The 20,111-nt window shown below is 43.3% G+C and overlaps 1 protein-coding gene across 1 annotated transcript in view; it reads left to right on the top strand.

Moving 5' to 3' along the window:
• Positions 1–20,111, top strand: part of ERGIC3 (ERGIC and golgi 3) — a 55,518-nt gene extending 35,407 nt beyond the window's left edge. Inside the window, exons 8-13 of the mRNA XM_077831633.1 lie at positions 6,356–6,387; positions 6,865–6,961; positions 9,217–9,281; positions 16,709–16,845; positions 18,144–18,199; positions 19,067–20,111. Of these exons, the coding sequence (XP_077687759.1) occupies positions 6,356–6,387; positions 6,865–6,961; positions 9,217–9,281; positions 16,709–16,845; positions 18,144–18,199; positions 19,067–19,146 (467 nt within the window). The 3' untranslated portion in view covers positions 19,147–20,111. The remainder of the gene's footprint in view (positions 1–6,355; positions 6,388–6,864; positions 6,962–9,216; positions 9,282–16,708; positions 16,846–18,143; positions 18,200–19,066) is intronic.

Below are 20,111 nucleotides of genomic sequence, written 5' to 3'. Positions count from 1 at the left end.
TTTGCCTATTTCCAATCATCTGGGACCTCCACCGATTGCCACGAGTTTTCAGAGATAATGGCCAATGGCTCTGTAATCACATCAGCCAACTCCCTCAGCACCCTTGGATGCATTGCGTCCGGCCCCATGGACTTGTGCAGGTCCAGCTTTTCTAAATAGTCCTTAACCTGTTCTTTCACCACGGAGGGCTACTCACCTCCTCCCCATACTGCCCAGTGCAGCAGTCTGGGAGCTGACTTTGTCTGTGAAGACCGAGGCAAAAAAAGCATTGAGTACTTCAGCTTTTTCCACATCATCTGTTGCCTCCCTCATTCAGTAAGGGTCCCACACTTTCCCTTACCACCTTCTTGTTGCTAACATACCTGTAGAAACCCTTCTTGTTACCCTTCACATCCCTTGCTAGTTGCAACTCCAGTTGTGCTTTGGCCTTCCTGATTACACCCCTGCATGCTCAAGCAATATCTTTATACTCTTCCCTAGTCATCAGTCCAAGTTTCTGCTTCTTGTCAGCTTCCTTTCTGAGTTTAAGCTCACCGAAGATTTCTCTGTTAAACCAAGCTGGTTGCCTGACATATTTGTTATTCTTTCTGCACATAGGGATGGTTTGTTCCTAAATAAGGCTTCTTTAAAATACAGCCAGCTTTCCTGGACTCCTTTCCCTCGCATATTAGCCATCCAGGGGATCCCTGAGGGAATCAAAGTATGCTTTTCTGAAATCCAGGGTCTGTATTCTGCTGCTCTCCTTTCTTCCTTTTGTCAGGATCCTGAACTCGACAATCTCATGGTCACTGCTGCTCGGGTTGCCACCCACTTCTACTTACCTTACCAATTCTTCCCTGTTTTATGAGCAGCAGGTCAAGAGGAGCACGTTGGTTCCTCCAGCACTTGTACCAGGAAGTTGTTCCCAACACTCTCCAAAAACTTCCTGGATTTTCTGTGCACTGTTGTATTGCTCTTGTGATTAAAGTCCCCCAGAAGAACCAGGGGCTGTGATCTGGAAACTTCTGTCTGAAGAAAGCCTCGTCTACCTCATTCTCCTGGTCTGGTGATCTGTAGCAGATGCCCACCACGACACCACCTTTGTTGCTCTCACCTCTAAACAGGCTTTTCTCCAGTTTCATACTGGAGCTCTGAGCAATCATACTGCTCTCTTACATACAGTGCAACTCCTCCACCTTTTCTCCCCTGCCTGTCCTTCCTGAACAGTTTATTCCCGTCCATGGCAGTGCTCCAGTCATGTGAGTTACCCCACCAAGTCTCTGTTATTCCAATCACATCATAGTTCCTTGACTGTGCCAGGACTTCCAATTCTTCCTGCTTGTTTCCCAGGCTTCTTGCGTTCGTATACAAGCACCTAAGATAACTAGCCAATTGCCCTACTTTCTTAGTATGAATCAGGAGGCCTTCCCTGTTGCACCCTCCTCCTTATGTTTCCTCCTGGTATGCCACTTCCCCACTTAACTCAGGGCTTAGGTCTCCATCCCCCGGCGAGCCTAGTTTAAAGTCCTCCTCACTAGGTTAGCAAGTCTGCCTGTAAAGATGCTCTTCCCTCTCTTCGTTAGGTGGATCTCATCTCTTCTTAGCAATCCTTCTTCCTGGAACAACAGCACATGGTCAAAGAATCAAAGCCCTCTCTTTGACACCACCTGCTCAACCACGCATTTATTTCCACAATTTGATGGTCCCTATCTAGACCTGTATTGGTCTAGCTTCATCTTCCAGCCATTACATCATCTTATACCCTTCTCTGATCGATTGAAGAACACATTAGCAAATAATTTTTCCCCATGTAGGTACTTACAGACTCTAATCAAATCCCCCCCGTAACCTTCTCTTTGTTAAGCTGAATAGTTGGAGCTCCCTGAGTCTATCAATATAAGGCAGGTTTTCTAATACTTTCATCATTCTTGTGTCTCATTCTCTTTGAACATACTCCAATTTATCAATATATTTTCTGAATTGTGGGCACCAGAATTGGACACAATATTCCAGTAGCAGTAGCACCAGTGCCAAATATAAAGATAAAATAACCTCTGTACTCCTTCTGGAGGTGCCCCTGTTTATACATCACAGGATCACATTAACTCTTTTGACCAGAACATCACACTGGTAGTTCCTGTTCAGCTGATTATCCACCATGATTCCCAATTTTTTTTCAGAGTCACTGCTTCCCAGGAGAGACACCCCGATCCTGCAAGTATGACCTACGTTCTTTGTTCCTAGATGTATACATTTACATTTAGCCGTATTAAAATGCAGAATGCTTGCTTGCTCCTAGTTTACCAAGTGATCCTGATCACTCTAAATCAGTGACCTGTCCTCTTCATTATTTACCACTCCCCCAATTTTTGTGTCATCTTCAAACTTTGTCAGCGATGATTTTGTTTTCCTACAGGTGGCTAGTAAAAGTGTTAAATAGCGTAGGGCCAACAACTGATCATACAGAACAGAAGTATTTATTGAACCCTTTTGTCTTTTCCGCATTATTACTAATAATTTTACCATTTCCATCTAGTAATGGACCAATACCATTGCCAGGATTCTTTTTGTTTTTAATATATTTAAAAATCTCCTTGTTGTTGTGCTTAACTCTGCTGTCCATAGATTTCTCCTTGAGTGCCTTTCCTTCCCTCATCAGTTTTCTGCAATTCCTAACTTCTGAATTATATTCATTGCTATCAATTTCTCCTTTCTTCCATTTGTTATATATTATTTTTTAATTTTTATAGCTGCCTTTGTAAGACCGGATGGACACATTTCATGAGAGAGATGCACGAATTTAGACATAAGCTGTACCCTCACTCTGCAACTGCAGCTTGTTAGCCTAAGAGTAGAAAGCTGAAGTGGGCAACTTTGATTCACTTTCATGTGGGCAAAGGCATAAACGAAGTGCATCATGCTGTTTCTGGTTGAGCAGTGCTCCCAGTAATGTGGTGTCAAAGCGTGCTGGAACCCAGGAGAGAGAGAGAGAGAGAGAGAGAGAGAGAGAGCAGACTTGTACTCAAGGTCTGGCAATGATAAAATCATTTCAGATCAAGTCAGATGCTCGTGACCACCCAAAGTCAGAACACAGACAGTCTACACAGATATTTCTTCTTTGAGGGCTGTTCCCTATGTGTCTTCCACACATGGGTACACATGCACCCTGGCTCCACTCAGTCTCCTCACCAGACAAGGATCACATCAACTCCAAGGTGGCCATTCCCACCAGTGTTATCGCCTCCTTCTCCCAGTGGTTGATCCCAGAAAAGGTGAGAATGGGCGTCCCTTCAGTACTTCAACCCCCCAGTGCCACCATTGTGACAGATGGCTTCCTCCTGGGGTAGGGTACCCACCTGAACAATCACACTGCTCGGGGTACCTGGACTCCACGGAAGGCCAGACTACATAATCAACATACTAGAACTGAAAGCAGTCTGCCTTTTGTGGAAAGCCTTTCTCCAACTCAAATGCTCACTCCACATCCAAGTGATGTTGGACAATATCACCACCATGGTTTACATAAACAAACAGGGTAGAGTGACAACTCCTCCACTCTGCGTGGAAGCAGTCAGGCTCTGGAACTGGTGCATCAGAAACTGCATCACAATCCAGGCTGCTTACCTCCTTAGCAGACAACCTAAGCAGGCCCTTCTCAGCAGACCACAAGGGGGAGATCCATGAGTCCATCCTGACTGAAATATTCACACAGTAGGCTACACCTCAATAGGACCTCTTTGTGTCTCAAACGAACAGAAAACTTCCCCTGTATTGCTCCAGAGGTTCCATGGGCTGCTGCTCCCAAGGCAATGCTCTTGTTAGCCTGGACAAACAACCTCAGATATGCCTTTCCTCCCATTCCCCTGCTTCCACAGGTCATAAGAAAGGTACATCACAACAGTGCCATAGTCATTTTTCTAGCACCCAACTGCCCAGACAGTTTTGGTTAACAGCTCTCCTGACCATGTCTGCCCTTCCCCCCCCTCCTAGTCCCCCCAGTCAAGATTTGCCCAAACCCAGACCTCCTAACTCAGGAGAGGGCAGAATCAAACACCCCAGTCTGGGCTCACTCCACCTCTCAGCCTGGTGTTTGGATGAGCATCAGAAATAGAACATTTATGCTCAACTCCTGTTCAGGCTGTTCTTACCTAAAGTAGGAGTGATTCAACTGGAACCTGCTGCCTGGCCAAACAGGCTTTTCTCTGCCTGGGCACAGTGCAATCAACGTTCTCCAATTACTGCAAGTATTCCAGTCGTCTTAGATTATCTCTTGTCTTTAAAAGCCTTGGGTCTCTCCATTAGTTGGTTGTGGGTCCACCCTGCAGCAATTAGTGCCTGCCTCTCTCCGGTAGACAGTTGTTCTGTTTTCAGACACCCAACTACAGTATGGTTTAGGAAGGGCCTAATCAGAACCTTCCCACTACTGATCAAACCTACATCTACATGCGACCTTAATTTCATTCTATTGACACTCACCAGACCACCATTTGAACCCTTAGTGACATACTGCATGTCCATCTGTCCATGAAGGTTGCATTTCTGGTGGCTGTCATGTTGGCCAGAAGGGTCAGTGAGCTGGAAGCCATCATGGCAGACCTTCCTTGTACGTTTTTTCACAAGAAGGTGGTTTCTCTTCACTTACATCCTAAATTTCTTCCCAAAGTTGTTTCTGAATTCCACATCAACCAAAGTATCCCCTTAATTGCCTTTTTTCTGAAGTCCCGTGCTTCTCCTGAAGAGACTTCACTCCCTTAACATCTGGCTTGCCCTGGTGTTCTGTGTGGAGAGAATCAAACCAGTCAAAAAGTCACCAAGACTTTTTATCACCACAGCAGAAAGATCACACAAGCAAGCTATATCCTCTCAAAGGATTTCTAAGTGGGTTGTAGGATGCCTCCTAGAGTGCTACAGGTTATCACACATCCCTCCGCTTGGGGGTGTCATGGCTCACTCCACAAGAGCGGAAGCTGCCTCCACAGCATCCCTGCAGGAGGTCCTGATACAATGCATTTGCAGGTGGCCACCTGGAGCACCATCCATTCGCTATACACTACACGTTTGTTCGCTGCGCATGCAGCAGTGGGATTGGCATCTTTGCTGCCGGGTTCCTCGCACCCAACTCCCGTGTGAGCGTTGCTTGCGAGTCACCCATGTGTGGAATATACATGGGGACCAGCACTTGAAGAAGTAGTGGAGGTTACTTACTGTACTGGAGGCTCTTTGCGATGCATGGTCCCTATATGTATTTTACTACCCGCCCTTTATCCTTTCTGCTTCGGATCCTGTTGGATTTGTGGTAAGAAGAGGAACTGGATAGGCATCGGCCCACACTGGTGCTTATACCCTCAATCAGGAGAATGATGAGACCCACTGGGCATGTGCAGGCCAGTGGACACTGCTTGTAAGATTTTCCAGACTCGGGTTCATGGTATGCATGCACGCCCAATGCAGAATACAGATAGGGGCCACACATCTCAAAGAGCTTCCAGTTACAGTAAAGAACCATCTAAATGGGCCATCTTGATTATCACTACGGAAGTGTTTTTCTCCTGCTGATAATAGCTCATCTTAACTAATTAGTCTCTCACAGTTTGTATGGTAACTTCCAACTTATCTGTATGTATATATACATCTTCTTACTATATGTTCCATTCTATGCATCCGATGAAGTGGGCTGTAGCCCATGAAAGCTTATGCTCTAATAAATTTGTTAGTCTCTAAGGTGCCACAAGTACTGCTGTTCTTTTTGCGGATACAGACTAACACAGCTGCTACTCTGAAACCAGTAAATAACCTGCGTTTTTTTCCCTTTGTGGGCTCAGCGTTGCAGCGGGGAAGGACAGATGAGGGCTCCCTGCTACTTGGGAGGTAGACGATCTGTTTGGATGCTTCATCTGGTGGGTTTTACAGTTCTGTAGGCAAATGCTCTGTTCAGTCACTCATGTAGAATGCGTATGAATATTATTCTGCCTTCACATTCTACAACAGTCTGAGGAGCTAAGCAAGAACCAGAGCTGGAGCTCAGCAAGTGGGCACGAACACAAGTGGAGCTCTCCTAGCCAACCTACACACCCTGAATGTTTGCTTCCTAAAGGCCATGGGCAAATAGTCTGACGATGACTGATGTGTCATTTATAACCCCCCTAGTTCAACTAACTTTCCATCCCTTCTTCTGGAGATAATTAGTTAATGTTGGGAGGGGGAATTTCAATGTTGTTTTATCTGTCCGATGCCCTACTGCAGCAGGGGAGAAATCCAGTGTGTTTTCTTAATGCTTTAGATGGCAATGGATGTGATGGGATCTCCCTTCTGACACAAATAAATGTCCTTGGTTCCATGGTCTGGATTATTTTAACATGCTGTTTCTCTATTGCAGTTCATGATTTACAGAGCTTTGGACTTGATAACGTAAGTGTTGCAAGAGCATGCGTGTAGACATGCTGGAAAACGTTCTTTAAAAAGACTGGATTTCTCCTTTCTTCTTAACTTCTGGCTCTTCTCTGGCATTCTTTTTCCCCTTGCCACGTGTCTAACAGCCATATAAGCGCTGTGTGAGAGAGGGCACAGAATCCCACTGTGCTCCCAGTTGCATCTGAGTTGGCTTTTCTTTGCCCTGCATCAGGATGGAAGAGACACCTGTACCTCAGAGCCTCTCCCCAGAGGGAGGCTTCCATGGTGGGAAGGGTGCGGGGGAGTTACCTGCACCTTGGAATCTCAGTGGGCAGGAACATTGAAATTTCCCATGGGAGGGAGAGAGGCGATGCCTGTCCCTTAGAGTCTCTCACCAAAGGAAGTTGTCCATGCTCTGCAAACCCCAGGGGCCTCGTCCTGCCTCTGGTTAGATGCTGTGCCAACTGTTTGAGTGTGTCAGTGTTTCTGTTTCAGATCAATATGACGCACTATATCAAACGTCTCTCATTTGGGAGGGATTATCCAGGCCTCGTCAACCCTCTGGATGGGACAGACATCACTGCACAGCAAGGTACAGCCTTGAGCAGGAGAATCTCTTTCTAAACTTTTGTATCAAATAAGTGTTTCAGAACAGCCTAAAGAGCAACAGCACAGCCAGAGCAACTGGGACAGGCTGCAGGGAGAACCCTGGTGGTGCTGCCTAATGGGCAAGCCTTCATATGCTAGCAGAAATGACACTTGTGTTCTCCCCGACATTTGCTCACTCATTGCTCCTCTGCCATTTGGGGGTGGAGCAAATTGGCCTACATAAATGAGTGTCTTTTCTGGTATAGCATATGCCACTTTAAAGCACCCTAGATTTCCTCTTGCTCCTATCCTCCAAATTTCTCCTGCCGTTTGAACCTCCTTACAGTCTTCTATGCTCTCAGACACACACACCAATTTCCTCTTCCCTCCAACAGCCCGTACAAACTCCCCTGCCTACACATGTGCACGTGAATGGGCACACACACGCATGCGGACACACAGTTCCCCCTCCCTCTTGCCCTCTCTAGTGAGTAGATCTGGTGCAGTGAGTAGCTTTAGTAATTATTGCTATTATTTTTGATAAATGAAAGTTCTTCTCCTTCAGAGAAACACCTGAACAATTGTCTTCTTTCAAAATGACTGCCATCTCCCATTGTTCTCAATGGGCCTGAGGTTGTAGACTGATTTCATTTAAGATGCCTTCTTTCAAACTGGCCAGCACCTTTCATTGCTTCCAAAGTGAAACTAACAACAAAAGCAAACAGCTCTTAGGCCTTGTCTGCACAGGAGAGTTATCCAAGTTACACCATTATAGTTCTACTAGTATAACTCCTCATTTGGACACTTGTATTCCGCCATAAAGGATACCTTTTTGATTTAGCATAAACCCCTTCCTGTGCAACATAAACTAACCTGAAAAAAGACACTTGTATACCAGAATCAGAGACTGCACACAGCAGTTATACCTGTAAAGAGTATCAGTTTAAATTCTCATCTTGAATTATTCAAAAAATATTTCTGGTATAAACAAGGCCTCAGATGGCTGCCTGTGTGTCAAAATGTGAAACGGAACACTCAGCCACATTGAGCTGTAGGCAGATAAATTCCTTTCTTAAAATGGCTACCTGAGGGCAGTGTGTAGCTTCAGTCTTATTGAGAACAATGGGAAATGGCAGCCATTTTGAAAGAGGGTAGTTCGTCGTGGAATTCTCTCCAATAGAACATTATTAGTCAGCCCCTGCTGAAGGAGAAATTCTCAGTTACAATCCATCATGAGCCACAGGTAGCTTGATGGGGCATGTGACTAAAAGCTGTGGGGAGGACCAGAAGAGCCCCCTCCTCTTTCCATCTTCGTTGCAGAGTAGCTGCCTTCTGTCCTCCTGATGCCTGAGAACTTTGCCATTCACTCTCTGAGACGAAGCATGGAAAGTTTTAGCTCCAAAGGTGAATTTTCTAAACTATCTCTGGCCTCCCTCAAAGGGGAAGGTCCCTTGAGAATCCCTCTGTGGCAAAAGACCACAATCTATGGCCTGGTGGTAGGGATTTATTTATATTGTATTTCAAGCACCAATCCTTTGCTCTAGGTGCCTTTGACCAAAATTAAAAGATGCCCTGTACACATTTTAAAAAAAACATGTGCAATAGTCCATTCACCCTTTAGAGATTCATCTTATCTCACCATCGCCTCAGGGAGATCTATTCCCTTCCCTCTATCTAACCCTCACCCTAAATGCCTGGGGAAAAGAGTGAGCAGGGTATCCAGGAGGGTAGCAGATCTGTGCTGTTGCAAACCAAGTTCCATGGCCAGTAAGTATCCTCTGTGGAAAATGCCCTCCCAGCAGGCCCATCTGTCTAAACTAAAGGGCCTCTAAATTAAGCAGTGGTGGCATGGGGAGAGAGGTCTCCTCTCAGGTAGACAAGTTCCTAACTATTTAGAGAAGATCAGCGTATTTTAACTTAGATACAGGTTTCTACTACCATCCTCGACTATAGCTATTCTGTGTGGCATGGCCATGGAGCATTGCTCTTACAGCATGGTTTGGCAGTGTTTTTTTGTGTCTATTTTGTGTGGTGTGGTTATTCCACATTATGTATACTATGATTAGTCAGCATTCTCCCAGCCTGTAACACATCTAGGTAGTTCATAATGATGTGGCTGTCTTCTGCTGTCTGTAGTGGCTGTAGAAAATATCTGCATTAGCATTTAAAGATTTATTAATAAGAGTCAGTGAAGTTCAGAATGGGCACATCTCTGTCTTTTTTGGTTATTCACTATGACTCTTTGTCTTCTGCTACTAGCTTCCATGATGTTTCAGTACTTCGTCAAAGTGGTCCCTACAGTCTATATGAAAGTCGATGGTGAGGTAAGCACCAATTTTCTTCTATGTACATACACTGTGGACACTGGTCTCTTTCTGCAGGCCCAACCACAGAAACACTCCTATATTTATATGCTTCTGTGCTTTATTAATTTTCTTTTAAGGCATCTCTTATCTTTGAATGTGTAAAGCCTTCTCAAACTGTGATTGGTGGAGCGCTTGCTGGAGGGCACTTGTTTGCTCTTCCTTCTAACTATCCATTTATGTCCCACTCATCAATGGGGTATCTGCTTCCAGCTGCTTCTGTGGGTCTCCAGGCATCCTGGCTAAAATGTTTGGATGCCCAAAAAAGCAGCTGGGAACAAGAAGGAGCTAGCCTAATCATTTCCATTATGTGGGGCTGCTGCTGCTACATAAAGGGAGGAGAGTGTGGGCATGGAAATGGGAGCTGCCCCCATGCTCCAGCTCCACCAGCAGGACTAGAGGTGCCAATGGCACTAAGCCATGAGTTGTAGCAGAATGACTGGAATGGGGAGTGGGAGGGGAGGGGAACCTGGCACCATGTCCAGTGGAAAAGAAGATGACTTTGCAGGAAAATAGGTTCAGGTAGAGAGGTCTGAGCAGCGAGACAGCATATGTAAGGGAGAATGGGACCAAGTGGCAGAGAATCATGTGAGGGAATAGGGGGAGAGAGAGGAGCAGGACACACAGGAGTGGGAGATGGAGTGATGAGCAGGAGGAGACAGTAGGAGTCACACTCTTAAAGAAGGAACACAGTTAAAATGACCTGTATAATTTGCTGTCATCATATTTCCATGTAAGTGATTACATATTAGCTTTCATACACTACTCAGACAGATATTATTGCAGTAGTGTGTAAGTGCCACAAGAATATTGTGCAATAATGAATGGGATTGAGTTGGGGAGGGAGGGGAGGGAATCCATGAGATGAGGCCTGTTGAGTGAGATGTGATCCTCCTCCCTGTGAAAAGACTTTAAGAACCCTTGGCATACCTCTAAAGCACTCCAAAACCAGGTTACAAGGGAACCAAGTAAAATGCAATGTATTTTCACAGAAATTAAAGCTTACTGCAGAGGGGGTCATTTAAAGGCTGCAGACCTTGTCAGGCCTCAAGTGGCTTCTCTGGACACAGCCCTCTGACCTTTAAAAGCAGTAGACCTTGCCAGATGCCAAACTGTGTATTGTGATTGTGGCAGGGAGTCCCAGATGTTTGTGGCCTGATTCTTAATTTAGATGTCTCCCTTACTCCAGGGCCTGCGGCACTTTATTCAACAGGCCATTCTTCTCTGGTTGAATAAGCCTAATCTTGCTTTCCTGTCACTTTTGTTAAAGCAGGCCCCACCATCAACTTCTTTCAGTGTTACATGCCTTCCTTCCAGCTCCACTTGTGTTCACGGGAGAAATGAAATGGCAGGGCCAAGGATTTGGAATTAGGGGGCAAGGAAGTCATGCAGAGAGTCAAGCCCAGGTCACATGACTGATCAGAAATGAAGTTCATATGGTAACTGCATCATTTGTTTTCACATCATCATCTAAAAAAATGGTGCAACTTCACCTGGATACCCTGTGCAGTGCTGGTCACCCCATCTCACACAGAGTATTGCACCGTTAGATAAGAATTATCTGGAGCCCGGAAAAACTCATCCTATGAAGAGAGATTGGAAAGAATGTTTCCCTGAGAAAGACGATATATAATAGGGGACAAGATACATGGTCTAGGAAAGTTGGCTCAGGAGCTTCTGTTCCCCATGACTGGTAACACAAGAACAAAGGGACATTCAATGAAATTTAAAAATGGGAAATTCAGAACCGATAAAAGGGAATAGATTTTCACACAATGAGTAATTAGACTGAGGAACACATTGCACAGGAAGTTGTTGAGGCCAAGAACGTGGCAAGATTCATAAAGGGATTATATCTACGCTTATGTGGATAACAAGAATATCCAGGGTTAGAATAGTTAATGCTAACAAAAAGTTTGGAAGAGATACTGATGTTATGGGATTCACCGAGGCCAGTAAGGGCTTTGGTCATAGTCTGCCATGTATCCTGGGCTATCTTGTAGCTGTGAAGCTTTGGTCCAGAGCTCCGACCCAAACAGCCTGCCAGCAGTCCACAAAGCTCATCATGGCTTTGTCCACCCTGGTTACTCCTTGCAGGCTGACCTTGGCTGACCTTAATACCTTTCCAGCCCTGAATTTGCCCCCAAATAATCCTCCAGCAGAGTCCAGTCCACGGGATCCTCACGGAGATAGTAGTAGGTTTGCTGCCTTTACAGAGACAGTCAAACTTCAAGCTGTCAACTTTCTACAAGCACACACTTACACAGCATTGATGATTTATAATAAAAGCAAAATAAGTTTATTAACAGAAGAAACTGGATTAAGTGATACCAAGTAAAGGATAATGGTAGAGATGGTTACAAGCAAATAAAAGTGAAAACAGACATCTAAAAGTCTAAAATTGACTCTAGCAAGTCTTTGTTCAAGATGTTTTTTTTCTCCCCTGGTCTTCTTTCCAGCTTTTACTGGCCAGCAAGGCCAGGACCCATCACAGAGATCAGATAGCTGGTTTCTTTGTCTCGTAAGGTGAAGGAACAAGATGGAGTCTCTCTCTGTTCCGTGTATCTCCAGTGAGACTGTCTTTATCTTACAAGTCAGGAAGGTCTCCTGGGGATTCAGTCTCCTGTGTCTGTCTGAGGCACAGGAGCCATGTTAGTTCTGTCTCTCTAAAGTTCAGAATCAGGATAATCCCCGCTGGTTTAGCTTGATGGCTTTGTTTGCATCTAATGTGTAAATTGAGGTAAACCCATATTTCTGTGTCTAGGACAGACCTATCCATCACCTTTACCTAGGCTAGGCTGTCTTTTCTTAAACAAATTTTTGTAACATCATACAGAGGGAATTCAGAACTTCATAGACAGCGTTAACACATCCATTTTACAATTATATTAATAACAAGTATGTTAAATTCAAAGAACAACAAACCAATCCCAAAAGCAAAATGATTGAAAGGTTACTGCTTCAAAGGTAGAACAATGAACACAAGATGTAAATATGAAGAGCAACTCAGAAAACTTCCACTCCAAACTAAGAGGAGATATCTTCAGTAGGACTGTAACTTAACTGCAGTTAACTCATGCGATTAACTCAAAATTATCACGATTTAAAAAAATTAATCGCAATTAATTGCAGTTTTAATTGCACTATTAAACAATAGAATACCAACTGAAATTTACTAAATATTAATATTAAATGTTTTTTACATTTTCAAATATATTGACTTCAGTTATAACACAGAATACAAAATGTACAGTGCTCACTTCATATTATTTTTAATTACAAATATTTGCACTGTAAAAATGATAAATAGTATTTTTTAGTTCACCTCATACAAGTACTGTAGTTCAATCTCTTTATCGTGAAAGTGCAACTTACAAATGTTGATTTTTTTTTTTTGTTGCATATCTGCACTCAAAAACAAAACACTATAAAATTTTAGAGCCTACAAGTCCATTCGGTCCTAGTTCTTGTTCAGCCAATCTGTAAGAGAAACAAATTTGTTTACATACATGGGAGATACTGCTGCATGCAGTCATGTGAAAGTGAGAACAGGTGATCACATGGCACTTTTGTAGCTGGCATTGCAAGGTATTTATGTGCCAGATATACTAAACATTCGTATGTCCCTTCATGTTTTGGCCACCATTCCAGAGGACATGCTTCTATGCTGATGATGCTTGTTAAAAAAATAATGCATTAATTAAAGTTGTGACTGAACTCCTTGGAGGAGAACTGTATGTCTCTTGCTCTGTTTTACCCACATTCTGCCATATATTTCAAGTTATAGCAATCTCGGTTGATAACCCTCCTTTTCTTTTTGCGAATACAGACTAACCCGGCTGTTACTCTGAAACCTTCCATTATATGTTGTTCGTTTTAAGAACACTTTCACTGCAGATTTGACAAAATGCAAAGACGGTACCAATGTGAAATTTCTAACGATAGCTACAGCTCTCAAGCCAAGGTTTAACAATCTGAAGTGTCTTCCAAAATCTGAGGGGGACAAGGTGTGGAGCATGCTTTCAGAAGTCTTAAAAGAGCAACACTCTGATGCGGAAACAACAGAACCTAAACCACCAAAAAAGAAAATCTGCTGGTGGCATCTGAGTCAGATGACGAAAATGAACATACGTTGGTCCGCACTGCTTTGGATCATTATTGAGCAGAACCTGTCATGAGCATGACATCCTCTGGAATGTGAAGGGACATATGAATCCTTAGCTCATCTGGCACATAAATATCTTGCAATGCCAGCTACAACCGTGCCATGGAAACACCTGTTCTCACGTTGAGGTGACATTTTTCAGAGTAGCAGCCATGTTAGTCTGTATCCACAAAAAGAACAGGAGTACTTGTGGCACTCACAAAAGCTTATGCTCAGATAAATTTGTTAATCTCTGAGGTGCCACAAGTACTCCTGTTCTTTTTTCAGGTGACATTATAAACAAGAAGCATGCAGCATTATCTCCTGCAAATGTAAACACACTCGTTTGTCTGAGCAATTGCTAAACAAGAAGTAGGACTAGCAGGCTCTAAAGTTTTACATTGTTTGATTTTTTAATGCAGTTTTTTTTTGTACATAATTCTACATTTGTAAATTCAATTTTCATGATAAAGAGATTGCGCTTCAATACTTGTACTAGGTGAATTGAAAAATACTGTTTGTTTTTTTACAGTGCAAATATAATAAAAAATAAACAAAGTGAACACTGTTAGATTGAAGAGCCCTGTGCTATCAGAACTCTGCCTATTTAGGTAGTTATAGGCCCATGATCAACCTCCTTCTAACTTTACCCTTTATAAGCTAAATTTTGTATTCTGTGTTGTAATTGAAATCAATATATTTGAAAATGTAGAAACCAGTCAAAAATATTTCAATAAATGATATTCTGTTATTGTTTAACAGTGCGATTAATTTCACAATTTAATTTTTTTAATCGCGCAATTAGCCCTAATCTTCAGAGAACCAGAATTAGCAGGTGAGTAATTATCTCTTATCTAAAAATACCATACTCACTGCTGCTCAAAGGCACCATGCCTACAGAGCTCTACACGATCAGGAGCTAAGCCATCAGGGAGAGGGCTCCTCTGCTAGGATAAATAAATGTAAGGATCATAGATGTTTGAGCTTATGCTCAAATAAATTTGTTAGTCTCTAAGGTGCCACAAGTCCTCCTTTTCTTTTTGCGGATACAGACTAACACGGCTGCTACTCTGAAATCTGCTAGGATAGAGTCAGTTGCCCTGATTCTGATTGATCATCTGAGGCCAGATTCTTAGTTTCAGTGGATTAAAAAAGACATAGACAATTCTAGAACCATAGGTGTAGAAGGGACCGCAAGGGTCATCTAGTCTAATCCCTGCCAAGATGCAGGATTTGTTATGTCTAAACCATCCAAGAAACATGCTCTCCAGCCTCCTTTTGAAAACCTCCAGTGAAGGAGCTTCCACAACCTCCAAGTCTGTTCCATTGTCCTACTGTTATTACAGTTAGGAAGTTTTTCCTGAGACTTAATCTAAATCTGCAGTGCTATAGTTTGAACCCATTGCCTTTCATCTTGCCCTCTGTGGCAAGAAAGAACAATTTTTCCCCTTTTTTATGTCAGCCTTTCAAGTATTTGAAGACCGCTATCATGTCTCCCCATAATCTTCTCTTTTCCAAACTAAACATACCCAGTTCCTTCAGCTTTTGCTCGTATTGCTTGCATTCCATCCCTTTGATCATCTTTGTCACTCATCTGTGGATCCTTTCCAGTTTTTCTACGTCCTTTCTATACAGGACACAGTATCCTGCAATGCCTAATCAGCACTGAGTAGAGCAATACTATCTCCTCCCATGACTTCCATGCTATGCCTCTGTTAATTCAACCCAAAATTGCATTTGCTTCTTTTGCAACAGCATCACATTGCTGACTCATCAGTGTGGTCTCTTCTCAGCACCATGAGCAGAAGTCTGGCATCTTGTTCAGCAAGTTGATGTTCTCAGCTGGAAGTTCCAGAGACCACTCATCATAAGGATCAATCTCAGATCCACTCAGGCTGTCTGTAGTCCTGTTCTCTTCTGACCAGGTGTCTTGTAGGACATAGCCCACACCCACATCCGTAGGCTTCCTGACACAGGAGGTGCCACCTCTTGCCTGGTTATGTAAAAACACAGTGGTTTGAATGTCTGTATGACTCAGGCTCAATTCCTGGGATACCAGGTCTCCAAAGGTCCCTCAAGCATACAGGGCTGTTCCCATCTTGTGCAGCTGTTCCTGGAGAGTCCAAGTCCCCTGGTGAAGATTCCTCTGCATGAACTCCCTAGTCAGGTCGGACACATCTATGATCCTTACAGTTTGAGTGGGAGAGACTTGGAAATCTCTTTCGATGTCACCTTGACACTGAACTGCCACCAAGCCAGAGAGAGAGTTCATTTCCCAGATGTGATGCAAGAGTCCCTGGGAGGCTTGCTTCTGCTGGGATCTCAGCATCCACTATGATGTTGTCGGTAGTGCCATAGGTACTATGAATACAGGTGCAGCCATGAAACCAAGTAATCGAAGCATGGTCCCAGCTGTTTCTTGCTGGCTGTCATATATTCTTTCCGCCAGACTAGCAATATCTTGGATCTTGTCATGGTGCGGATAAGCTTTGAGTTGAGCTGCATTGAGCAGGGCTCCTACATGACCCTGGTGTCTGCTGGGGAGAAGCTGGGAATTGGGTAGTTTATCATGAACGCTGGTGAATCCAGCACCCTGATGGTGAACACGAATTGATCTTTCAGTTGCTTCCAGTGACCTGTCATTGATCAGTCAATCGTCCAAGTCGGGGAACATGTGCACTCCCAGCCTGTACTGGTACCATCAAGCCTTTCATGAAAACACAAAGATCTGGACCGCAGAACCAAGGTTCCTCCACAGCCTCCGAATGCTGGAGGAACTATCAGTCAGGGAGGCAAAAGGTCACCAGAATAAAAATACCAAAGACTGGAAGGCAGGGAGGAGCGTTAGGGGAGGTTTTAGAAGTGTTGGAACAGTGGCTGCAGGCAGCTCTCAAGAAGGAACTGTCTGGAAGGTTCCAAAGATAATGTGGGGGGTGGGGAGGACTTGTGCTCGTACCCACTATCACCACCGGTAGAGACCAAAAATCGTTCAGAGCTTGGGGACTTGTGCATGGCTCATTCTCACTCCTGGCTCTGAGTTCTCTAGAATCCTGCAGGATGTCGTCTTTAGTGAAGATAGGGTTAGGTCTGGGAGTACCCATCCTAACATGCTCTAGGGGTACGGTGGCCTTCAGCAGAGGCTCCAAAGTGCAGTCTACGCCCCTTAGTCTTTTAGTTACTTTATTAATGAAACAATATTTCCCATATTTATTTCATATTCAATATTTCCCATATTTCCTGCTAGGTGGTGAGGACTAACCAGTTTTCAGTTACCCGGCATGAGAAAATTGCCAACGGGCTAATAGGCGATCAGGGCCTCCCTGGTGTATTTGTGCTCTATGAGCTTTCTCCCATGATGGTGAAACTGACAGAGAAACACAGGTAAGGGGGTGTTTCTGTTCACTTCATTCACCCTGCTTGGAAGATGTCGGTGAGGCCAGTTCTTATATAAACTGAACCTCTCCAGATTTACCGAGGTTTTATAATATGGCCTGTAGTGACAGTAACACACAATGTGTGAAATCTGTGTTTTGTGATGTTTTCAGTGGTTTTTCCATGTATTTTATTGTAGGCAGCTATATTGGGGATGGCACACATAGTGACACAGTGAAACACCAAGTATTCCTAACCAGTATTCAACAAATAAAACACAGTCAGAGGGTACAAAAGTGTATTGTTTAATGTAGCCAGGCTTTTAAATCAGTGTTCTGATGAAAGGAGAATTCACAGCATTTCTGTGACAATGGAAAGGTACTGATGGATGGATGATGGAGGGATTAAAGTTGTCATCAAATAAACTTTTTGGCAAGACCCCCAGCAATTATTTCCTTTGTGTTAAGAATATTAACAAATGTGCTCACAGAATACAGCACGTTGCACTGTATGTTACCAGTTTTGGTAAGTGAGCTTTTGTGGTGCTGTTTCGCAGCAGAGTCCCATTTATCTTTGTGCAATGGTGGAAGTACAGCAGAAAAGAGTAAAGACGTTAATATTGGGCGGGGAGGGGGATTAATCTCAGACACAATCACATTAATGCTACATGAAGATTGTGAAGTTAATCAAATAGAATTCAGCAAACTGAAAAGCTGAGGTTCCTATTTTAGCTGCATTGCGCACACAGGATGCAGTAGTTTCTGTTCCTGTTTCTCTTACGTCGTACATTAATTACATGTATTACTCTTTGTTAAATATATACCCTTAAACAAGCAGACCGTGCAATGTGGCTCAGTTCATGTTACTTAACTTAGTGATATCCTAACTTTTCCACGGTTCTCCATCTTAATCACATATTAACATGGGGTTTTTGTTTGGTTGGTTAGTTTGGTTTCGTGGTTTTGCATTGTCAGTGCAGATAGGCATTGATGGTAAATTATTTGGGATGAAGAATTCTGTATATTTTATTTCATAAAGTGAGTATATCACTTCATGAATAGTGCCATTGATATCAGTGGGCCTGTTTGCAAAGTACGGCACCACTCAGCCTGAATGATGGTGGCAGACTCTGACCAGTAGCTGGACAGATTGAATTTTGGGATTTAATTTTCCTTCACCTTCAAACTCTTCCTTTTTGTTTGTTTAAGCTCTATAATTATAACTTGCAAGCGATCTGTCTAGGTATCCATCTGTCATCATGGCACCTGAGCTCATGGAGATTATTCAACCTGTTTTCTTCTCTCTAGGCCCTTTACACACTTCCTCACGGGGGTCTGTGCCATTGTTGGAGGAGTATTTACAGGTATCAGAGCTTTTAGTTTCATTTTTTCCTAAAATGTGCAGGCTTTTCACCCTGCTCATACTAGGACTGAAATATGGATTGAAGCTCCTTTGGGCAGAGATTAGGGCTTTCTTTGCCTTCCCTGAGGTGCCACACATCCTTTAGAGCTATAAATAATCATTAGAATGAAAGTTCATTTATTTACAAAGATCCAGTTCACAATAGAAGTATAAATACAATAATGTCTAATTTCAGCATAAGTGGCAGTATGAAAAGAAGCTAACTTTACACTAAATTTCCATTTGAAACAGTAACAAAGTTGAGGAAATATTACAGACTCTCTGTTGTTACTATACATCTGAGTCATATTTGTCTAGAAAATGTGTCTGACCAGGGAAAAGCTTTCCAGAAGCAATTCTTTTTGGCAAATGGATCTGAGTCTTTTTCTAAGCAGGGTGTTTGGGGTTTTCAGGATATACAGATAGGTTTGGAAATAAATATGCACAATGAAACACATAGGGGTAGGGGCCCATCTGTCGAAGAGAGAGGTCTTGTCCTTTTGCTTTGGAATCCTGGCCCCTTAAGTTCTGTGAGAATGGGGTTTAATCTCTTGTATTTTGGGTACCATTTTGTTCTTCAGCGTATGCATCAGCTGCCTTGGTGAGAATCATCTTTGTCCTGAGAAGCATAATCACATCTGTGTCTCATCTCCATCGGAGGAGATCAGGGTCTCCACAATCTCCCAGGGAGCTGCGAGGGTTGTTCTCTGTGCTTAGAGCTGGAACTTTGCACCTGGGGGAATGGTTCTGTGTTTGTCCAATGTGATAAAGCATTTTCTTCTCTGTTTTGTGGAATGTCTGGGTTGATCCTTCTCTTTTCTTCTTTCAGTGGCAGGACTCATTGATTCCTTGATCTATCACTCTGCTCGTGTCATTCAGAAGAAAATAGAGCTTGGGAAGACGACGTAGATACGTAATTGCTGCAGCCCATGAAGAACGCAGAGAAGAAATAAACAAATCCTTCAAGACACAAGTGACCCCCTGAGTGCGCAAAGAGAAGATACCTGGGATTACCAGACAGCCCCACCCCTCCTTCCATCACTGTCTCTTGTTTGGCATTGATTTATGGATAGGACAGCTCAATCCTTGTTCCTGTGAGGATTTTTCATTAGCCATCTTGTCAGGCTGTGCAGACCCTCCTATGGGCAGCCTTTCATGCCCATCACTGTTGAATTGCCCCTGAGGCTGTTGCAGGAGGAGCAGCATCCTGTCATGAGATGCTGAGTGGATTAAAGTTGCCATCAAATAAACTTTCTGGCAACGCCACCCAGCAGTTATTTCCTTTATGTTCAGAATATTTACAGATGTGCTCACAGGATACAGCTTCAGACATCTGTCAAAATGTGCTGGCCCCTCCTGCCTTGCCCTGCAGAATCTCTCAGGCAATAAGGTGCAAGACCTAGCACATCAGACATGGTTACAAGACGATAAATCTCTACCTAGGGCACCTCAAAACTCCAGCAGTAGGGATGCTCAAAACTGCTCTTTCAATGCAAGATAAGCGATCTGTGCTAGTAAGAAGCCAATCTTGGCTGTTTTTAAAAATGTTTTGTCAGCTTTTTAAATTGAATCGTATTTTCACTCCCCACATCCTTAACTTTTGTAATAAAATATACCATCTGTGGATTTCAGTAAAGCATTTGGTAGAAAGAAAAGGAGTACTTGTGGCACCTTAGAGACTAACAAATTTATTTGAGCATAAGCTTTCGTAAGCTACAGCTCACTTCATCATTTGTGAGTCTCTAAGGTGCCACAAGTACTCCTTTTCTTTTTGCGAATACAGACTAACACGGCTGCTACTCTGAAACCTGTCATTTGGTAGAGTGACTCAATGTAACTCAACTAATTTATTAAAATTGGTTAATTAACTTTGA

The sequence above is a fragment of the Eretmochelys imbricata genome, chromosome 13 (genome assembly GCF_965152235.1).
Source record: "Eretmochelys imbricata isolate rEreImb1 chromosome 13, rEreImb1.hap1, whole genome shotgun sequence".
NCBI lineage: Eukaryota > Metazoa > Chordata > Testudines > Cheloniidae > Eretmochelys > Eretmochelys imbricata.
This window is presented reverse-complemented; position numbering and strand designations above follow the sequence as displayed.